The 9,353-nt window shown below is 37.9% G+C and overlaps 1 protein-coding gene across 4 annotated transcripts in view; it reads right to left on the bottom strand.

Annotated features, from left to right (window-relative positions):
- Nucleotides 1–2,715: 2,715 nt before the first annotated feature.
- The window catches only part of MME (membrane metalloendopeptidase), a 65,389-nt gene continuing 58,751 nt past the window's right edge, over nt 2,716–9,353 (bottom strand). For all 4 annotated transcript variants that reach the window (XM_075570511.1, XM_075570512.1, XM_075570513.1 and 1 more), the window contains 4 exons: nt 7,252–7,317; nt 6,745–6,840; nt 6,350–6,426; nt 2,716–5,743 (listed from right to left, as the gene is read on the bottom strand). In XM_075570511.1, coding sequence (XP_075426626.1) covers nt 5,644–5,743; nt 6,350–6,426; nt 6,745–6,840; nt 7,252–7,317 — 339 coding nt within the window. In that variant the 3' untranslated portion in view covers nt 2,716–5,643. The remainder of the gene's footprint in view (nt 5,744–6,349; nt 6,427–6,744; nt 6,841–7,251; nt 7,318–9,353) is intronic.

The following is a 9,353-nucleotide window of genomic DNA, read 5'->3' as shown; positions in this document are numbered from 1 at the left end:
CGGCTTCCAACTGCTCGGGTGGGTACAATATGGAACAATGGATCCATTGCAGGCAGTCGTGGCTTTAACACTCCGTGAGGCCGCGGCAATTTGCTTTTTTTTTTTTTAGCTGCACCATTTATCTTTTTTAGCCACTGCTCTGGGGAAGATAAGCCTGGCTACATCTGCATATTAAACAAGAGAAGCAGGAGAACTACAAAATATAGCCAATTGTGATGTTGCAAGTGACTCCCATGTCTTGCTTAGATATGTTTAATTTAACCAGAATTTACATTTTCATCCTTAAAATATAACCAAATTCAAATAATTTCCTAGATTTAGACTAGTTAGTTACATGTGTAAATAGTAACTCACTTGTATGCACGTACAGTACGTGACTGAACATGTACATCTTAATATCATTTAAAGTTATACCTAGGTGTGTTTGCTGCTGTGTCGAAACGTGGCTAAAATGTTCACTTTACCTTTAAGCATCCAATTAGTAGTCCTATACAATTCCAGTTTCTTGAGAGGTGTAGTTCGATGAAGTCTATGCTAGTTCATAGATTTTTTTAGCACCGATAACCTGTATCAGAATAATGAAGCAGTAAATATTTTATGATCGTAGGGGCTGGAAAGACTGAGATGGACTGTGTGATCAAAATAAAGTGTCTTATTTGCAAGTACCTACAGTATAAAACTCTTCTTTGGGAAGGGCATACGTTATACTTAGGTCATCAAAAGTAAGTAGATTATCCTCCAATATGAGATGTCTCAAGTCTAGAATATTCCTATTTCTCCACGGATCCAGCTGTTTTGAAATAAATCGTTGAGCAAAATTAGGATGACCTAAAATTGGCCTCAATCTCGAGGGGTCTTTGAGTAGGCCAAATGTCTTTTTAGATTGATACCATATATTCATGGTGAATCTAATCACTTCGGAGAGCCGTTGAAGCATTGCTGTATTAAATCGATCCCTTTCTAACCACAGTAATGCTGGTAGCAACATTGGAGCGGTCACCAACGCTTCAATATCTACCCAACAGTATTGCTTGATTTTTGAGTTCCAGTAAGTGATTTGTTTGAGGTGACATAAGCAAGATAATATTTCTTTATATCTGGAATTGCTAGGCCTCCGCTAATTTTTGAGGAGAGAAACACCGATCTAGGAATTCTAGGCTTTTTCTTCCCTATATAAAACTAGAATATATTATTCTGAATATCTTTTAAGCATTTTAAGGGGATTGCTATTAGTAAGGTCTGGAAATGGTAAAATAATCTGGGTAAGATATTGATCTTTACCGCAGCCAGGAAACGTGATTTACTCCATTCTATTAGATCCTTGTTAATCTGGAAGAAGACCAATTTTTTGTTTAAATAGGTCTCGGTACTTGTGTGTAAGAAAGATCCCTAGGTATTTAATGTTGGTTGTCTGCCTTTTTTTAATTAAAGTTTCTTTGGATCAGTTTCACCTCATGTTCTGGGAGATACTCCAAACTCCTCAAGAACCATTTGTAGATTAGGGAGATATGTCAGACAGTTCCTAATGGTTAAAATGAGGTCATCCACAAAAAGTGATAACATACTTTTCATTCCCTATTGGAATTCCTTGTATATTAGGATTTCTTCTAATAGCACTTGCTAAGGATTCAATAGTTAAAGCAAACAGAAGGGGGGATAGTGGGCAGCCTTGTCTTGTTCCATTCGATAACTTGATTCTATTCAGATTACCACCTGGAATCTTAAGGAAGGCAGAGGGGCAATCATATAGAGTTTGAATCCCTTTCAAATATGGACCTGAGAACCCGAACCTGAAGTATTTTGTTAATAAAAGGCCAGCGGTTTGTATTGAAGGACTTTTTTTGTGTAGGCTCAGTAAAATAGCCTTATATTTGCTTGAGTTGACAGGTTGATAATATTTATCATCTTCCTGGTATTGTCCAAGGCCTGCCTTTCTCCGATAAATCCCACCTGGTCAATATGTACGAGTTTTGGCAGGATCGGGTTCAGTCTATTTGCCAGAATTCTGCTATATATTTTTAGGCCCATGTTTATTAAGGAAATTGGCAAATAGCTTCCACAGTTTAGAGAATCTCTGCCTTCCCTATGGATAATGGCTTTATTTGCACTCTCCGTATATTCTGGGATTTGCTTACCCTGTAGAAAATAATTAAAAAGGGTTAGAAGATATGGAGATAATATTTTTATATATTATTGATGGTAGAATTTTGAGAAGCCACCCGGCCCAGGGGCTGTGTTTGATTTCAATTCTTTAATTACTGCCATCAGTTCTGTTTGTAATTCTTGTATTGAATGTTTTGCCATCTTCCTCGGAAAGTCTAGGCAGTCCACACGAGTTCAGAAAATCCTCCATTTTACGTTCTAGATAATTAATTTGGCCATATTTGTCTTTAAGGTTATATAGTTCAGAATAGAAGTTATAAAATTATTTCACTATCTGATGGCGTCATATGATTTCTCTCTTTTTTTAAAGTTTAATAGCATAATATGGGTCCTCATCTATATCCCTCTTAATATGCAGGCCAAAAAGTGGTTTATTTTTTCCCTTTATCATAATACAACAGTTTTCTCCATAATAGTTTCTGCTCTATATCTTCTAGCAGAAATTGCTTCGGTTCTTCGTTTTTAAAGTGCTTGGATTACCTCTTTAAACTAGGTGTAACATATTAAAAAAAAATATATTTTTTCTTTACTGAAAAGAACATGCTACAATAGTAATGTCACAGTTTTTTTTTATTTAGAAGTCAACACGTAGAAATAGTATTGAGTCATAATTCAAAGAAAAAACATATTTGAATGAACAATTCCTGTTTGCAGCTACCTCTCAGAAACTGATACATTTCCTAAAAACGCAACATATTGGCCTATATTTTGATTTGTTTATGCTACGACTTTTTTATGAATGCATTCGTAATTTTATTTGAGGGCTGTTAATCAAATAAAGTGTTCTTATAGTGAACGTTTGTATTTGTTCCATTGCTGCATATTTTTTTTTAAAGGTTAGTTCAGTAAACACAAAAATTGTAAACACAAAAATGTAAAAAAAAAAAAGCGATCAAATGAGGTGTAAGGCCGGGGTCCCGCTGCTTCCGACGGGGCGCGTGGCCGCGCGCGCGTCACTCACCGGACATGAGTACCTCCAGAGTCGGCCCCAGTCGGCCCTCCCTGCAAGGCTCGCTGCGCACTGCAACATGTCAGCCAGCAGGGGATACACGAGGATCGTGATCCCAAGCGGCGACGCGTTACGTCAGGAGGGAGCCAATGAGGGGGCAAGGGGGAGGAGGGAAGCTCCGGTGCCCGTTTCAGGCTGCGAGTGCTGGGGAGGTTGCGGCCAGCAGCAGATGGATGGGATATGGGGGAGGAGGGGGGTGGCTCCACTAACTCTTCCCCTGCTGCAGACCTGTATTAAACGTTGCTGCAGTCCATTAACAATTCCCCGCACCCCCCCTTCCCCCCGCGAAAACCGGCTAACTCAGTGCTAGGCTGCTGTCCCCCCCACACACCCCAGTGCTCAGTACCCATGGGGGGACGGATGGACCGACGGAGAAGGGGGGGACAGAACGGAGAGCCCTCTGCTCGAACCACGCCACCCCTCCCCCCCCCGCTTCGGCTCCGGCTCCCTACAGACCGCAGGTAGCGGTCAATTGCCTGTCAGCGCGCTGACTGAGGGAGCGGAGCCTCAGCCTAATGCTTGTAAGCACTTCATGATTAGACAGAAAAGGAGGGCTGAGTGTACCCTACTGTACATTCCTATGTATTAGGAGGAAATGGTTGCAAAATGACATTGTAGGCCTTATTTATTGGCTTAAAAGCTAATTTGTTTGCTAACTTGCAGGTGTTGAAAGACCAGTCTTCCGAAATCGCGATCACATGATTGCTTGGGATAGCAATGATGTGATCCCAAACAGTGCCCATGAACGTGAATGGAGGGGGATCTACTTCGGGTTCTAATTACATTCACCATTCTGATGGATAAGAATAAATCGCCTCGTAGAAAATGAGTCATCAAAGCATGGTGTTTCCTGATCATCCCAAGGGTTTCTGGCATGCTGGCCATCATAAGTGTTAGGGAACATTATAGGGCATGCTGGGATTTAATGCATAGGGCCCTAAAAAGTTCTTGTGACTCTGCATGACAGTATCAAGGTGCTATGACCTAACATGCTCTATTTGCACCTGGAAACTATTTGGGGAGCAGTTAGGTTAGGACTGGGAGTTGCACAGGGCTGAAATATGTGATATATAACAAAAAGTGAACTGCATAATCTCCTGCATAAATTCTTCTTTTTTTTTTTTTTACATCAAAGAAATTCCACAGATCTTAGGTGTCCAACAAATCCGTGTCGGATGCAAATTGATGAAACAAAATTATTTAACTGTGTAATGGAACAAAGTGTTTGATATACAGAACATTATTAATACATACAGAAAAAAATGCACATTATTAAAATTCTAAACAGAATTCTGATGATTTATAGTAGAAAACTTGTAGATACTTTATTTACACTCTCTATCCCTGAATGTTAGATATTTGGTTGCCATAAATTGCAGAGTCCCAGTAGGTTTACAATTTGGTGGTATCCAAACTCAATGTTCATTATTTATGCGGAAAAAAAAAGTCAACGTTTTAATAATCCAAATACCAATGGCTCAAATAACCAGCATTACGGGATTAATTGGTATTCTGTTTATTAAAATATCTTGCTAATAAAATAGTTCATTACAAACTCATACTTAATATATTTGCTAGAAATTTTTCACAACATAAGTGGGCTAGTTTAAAACATGTATAGATCATTTATGTAAGGTCACTGGATATATTATTACAGTAATGGCTTATTCTAATTGATGTATTGACAGTATGTGACCTTTCATTGACCTACGTAACGGATTGAGGCTTTTTTTTCTTTTCGCTCTCTGGTTAGTAACAGTCTAAATTATTGTTTAGTGAAAATAAACATTGTAAGGCAATAATGTAAACAAAAACAAACAAAAAAAAGTAACCACTATTACATTTGTATTATACAACGTAATTTGTATGCATCTATTTTAATATCCAAAATCAGCCGTAAATAATGGACAGATGTGAAACTATCCAAAATGCAGTTGCAACATTTCTAGCGGGTTCTCGGGTCCCAACTTTGTTTTCTTGCAAAACATTTTGCCAGGCCTCACATGGCTGGTAATGTCTTGAAATTAGTGTTAGATTTTGCAGTTTTGCAAGCTTTCAGGGAAATATCGCCAGACAGTGAGCGAAACATTGTGTGTGCCCTATTTATAGTGTCAACATCAAGCCAATCGCGCGATTTTGGAGAATTTGAATCATTAGTGTATAAAGGGAAATTGTAACGCCCATGGACTGATTGCTTGGAGAATCGTTTGCAAACTAGGACTAGGGCATGTTTTTTTGCAGCTAAAAAAAGGGCACTTTTTGCTCTGTTCACCACAGTTGGCGAAAGTTTCACACATCTTTAGCAAATAATTCCGGCTTCATACCATATACATTTTTCTTTTCAGCACAGTGTCCACTTTACACCAAGCATCGTCTTCCTGATTTATTCTCTGCAGAAGAATAACCATTGGATATTGGTTTATTGAGGCTGTAAATATCATGCTGGTGCCTTGGGAAGCAGTGCCGGTACATCACCACAAATTACACTTGTGCGTAGGGTTCATGTAGGTCTTGCTTGGACATGAGTAGGCCTTGGAAAAGTCGTTGGAATTTTGCAAACTTCCAATAACCCTGTAAAGAAATTCACCCCTGTGAAAAGTTTTTTCTTCTAAGGTTGCTATAATAAAGGTGACAATTGCTGGTCCATATTGCAAAATACACCTGTTTATGGAACCTGTCCTCTTTCATGGAACCTGTCCTCTTTCATGTAACATTAAAAGCATGGCAGCCAAGGTTATGGAATTCTGTGTATGGACATATATTGAACTATACAGTAGATAGACAAGAGCCACAAGATGTATGAGAGACTCATGCAAAGATTACTACAAGGCATATGCATGCCCAGGAAATTATGATTAACAACTGAACTGCCAATTCTGGTTTAGTTTGTGATTTAAACCCTTGTAGGCCAATATAACTGTTAACGCCTCGCAAAGACATAAGGCGGGGACTTCACACCATTAGAATAATTGCATATCAATGTTTCCAGTGTGGTGGGTGCTGCTTGACATTTATGCTGATCCATTTTAAGGCGAATGGTACTTTAGAAGAACTACAGTATTCAATCGCAACTGCCATAGCTTAGAAAAATCAATGCCACATTCTTTTTTTTATTGTATTTATTTGATTTGTCCCTATTGTATTGACAATATAGTTTATAACTACCCTTGAACTGACCTGAATTCGCCTGGGCTGTGCTCATCACTAGTTATGGAAGTGATAGCATATTCGGTTGTGTATGTTGAGCACCAAATCTAGGAAAAGGGAATCAACAAATAGTTTACCTCTCATTTGGAATCTGGTTAGAATGCAGTTTTCTGCAACAAAATATTGATGGATTAGTAAATAGTATTTACAGGAGAAACAGACAAGATCAAGAAAAGGTGTGTGACAGAATTACCTAAAAGGGTACTGTACATGTCAGTATTTGGTATCTGTAGCCCTGTACAGGTTCTAGAGACCCTATAAATATATCTGGCAGTATCCTAACACTGGAAGGGTGTAGATGTCTTATGAACTTCCACCATATAGTGAATATGGTCCTTCATGTTTTCAGTGATCCTATAACATACCTGGCCAAAACCTACGAAGAATAGTTGCTCATTGGTCAGGTCTAACCCAGGGAGTTTTTTCTCTCTTCCATTAGTTTTCAGATAGTCCTGGTAGGCCTGCACAAATAATTGTTAAAAAAAATTAGATATAAGATTAGAGACACTTGGGAATATATACAGTATAGTAACACAAAAACAAGGTGCTTGAGATCAGAGAAATGTTGAATACTGTAAGAATAAATTCGGCATATGCCATCACAAAAAGTTTTTTTTTGTATATTATTTTGCTGATATTTAGGATGTAAAGAATCTAGGAATTAATTATAGTGCATTTTGTGTTTAAATTAATGACGAGTACTTCAATCACTGTGAATCCCCCCCAAAAATATGAAGGTGGGCTTCAATATGAATGTACACTTTTATGCCATTTTGACACAAAGTAGTGTAAATATCTGTCCCCCCCCCTAAAATAGAACAGTCAGTACACAATAAGCTATTTTTCAAGAATGCAGTAAAAACAGTTTTTACCTTGTAAGCTTCTCTAATTCCACCATCGTCTGCAATATTTTCTCCTAATGTAACAGTGCCACTGAGCTGTATCCAAAACATAAACCTACTGTATTAGCGTTTCGTTTCTTGTGATATAGAGACTTTGTTCTTTTCACTGCTCATAATTACGTATTTCTTTGACATACCACTCATACTGTAAGTAAAAAAAACCTCTAGTGAGGTTGCTTGACATAACTTCTCAGAAGTAAGTTACCAAAATGTAAATGTGTGATGCGATTTCATATAGAGTAAATGAGTACTTCAGTATTAGACGATAACTTTATTTGGACTAAATCAATATTATAATCAATATTATAAGAGAAGCTTTCAAGAGTTCTCACTCTTCTTCAGGTCGAAATACTGATTTACAAAGATTCCATGAGTTTAAGCCAGATGTATAAAGCAAGGTAACGATCTAAGGCAGATAATGCAGAGAAGGAATTGCAAAGGGGATAGTAAATAATAAATAAATAGTAAATAAACAGACACTTTATAAATGGATAAAATGAACAGCAAGAATTAGGACCAAACATACGTCAGCAGTGTGAAGGGGCTTGGGGGTACAGGGGGGGGGGGGAGAGGGACAAAAAAGGTTGAATTTAGAGATGGGTGATCCAGTCCAAATCCATTTCCTGAATTTTCCCAAATTTGCCATTTAAAATCCGTTCCGCGGTGTAAAATCCATTGACGGCCATTGACGGATTGTTACAGTTTCAATCCGCATGGATAAAAAAAAAAAATGTAAAAAACAAAAACTAAAAAAACACGCCATTGGATACAATACGCTGGTGGATTTTAACATTCCATCCGCGAATTTCACAAACCCACTGACTGATTTGAAGAATCCAATCCACGGATTCAGCAATAATGGATTCAGGATTCCAAGGATTGGACTCAAATCTATCAGCGGATTGCAAAACCCACAAATGGAGTGTCTGTGTTATTTATCCCCATTTTGGGACTGATCCTCTGAAATTCACAGACCAAAAGGAACCGTTCGATCTGCAGCGGATCCAAAGCCACCCCAAAAATGTGCCCATTTTTAATTGAATTGTAAAATTAACAGAGAGCCATGGAGAACCATGATGATAGCGTGTAAGAAACATCATATCAGCATTAAGTCCACTCGATAGCTTGTCTTATAATAGCAATCGTTAGTCCAAATAAAAGTTATCACCTAATACTGAAGTACTCATTTACTTTGCACTATCGCAACTGGCTATTTCGACTTAATTTATGAGAGAAGTTTTGTATGAACAATTTGCTTTTAAAATACATACACTGTCCTTCATATTTGGCCATGTTAAATAAGTATATTTATTTTGTTCAGCTGCTCCGAACCTCATAGACCATTAAATAGTCGCATTCCACAAATTACGTTTAAGAATAAATCCTTCCCGTATTTTATTAGGACTTTTCTTTTTATGAGTAACATACCAGGGTCAATACAAATACAAGTTTTTTCTGATGCATGGCACAATTGTTTGCTTATGACTGAATATAAAGTAAAAAACGTGTTAATGAATTTGACAAATTTTTAAGCAGGGTGGTTTATGCTTCAGTACCTAAAATATTTAGAAACTTTAACCCAGAACAGTTTCTGGCTGACCTTACCAACTGCCCTTGGTACAAAATCGACTTAATTCCCAACCCTAATTCTGCTCTCGACTATTCCAATTCGAGTTCTTAAAACTCTGATACCCATGCTCCACTATGCAGAATAAGAGTATGTGGGGGTGGGGGGGCACCTTCCATGGGTTACAACTGACTTTATAGCACTCTACCTTTTCAGGGATGCCTTGTGGAAAAACTGCAAAGTAACTGGCACTACAAAGGATCTTAATAACTACAGATACCTGCGAAATATGTGCACAAACAGACATTCAATGTTTGTAGACATTCAAACGCACAATATTACTCTGACAATCTTCACCAGAATACATAAAACCCAGCTAACTTCTGGAAAATTATCAATAATATATTCCAAGTAATATCACTAAGGAGGATATTACTCTGACAAATCCCACTGACAATGCAAATGCATTCAATGATTACTTTGTGGGGTGTGCTACTAACTTATT

Source organism: Ascaphus truei, chromosome 14 (assembly GCF_040206685.1).
Source record: "Ascaphus truei isolate aAscTru1 chromosome 14, aAscTru1.hap1, whole genome shotgun sequence".
Lineage (NCBI taxonomy): Eukaryota > Metazoa > Chordata > Amphibia > Anura > Ascaphidae > Ascaphus > Ascaphus truei.
This window is presented reverse-complemented; position numbering and strand designations above follow the sequence as displayed.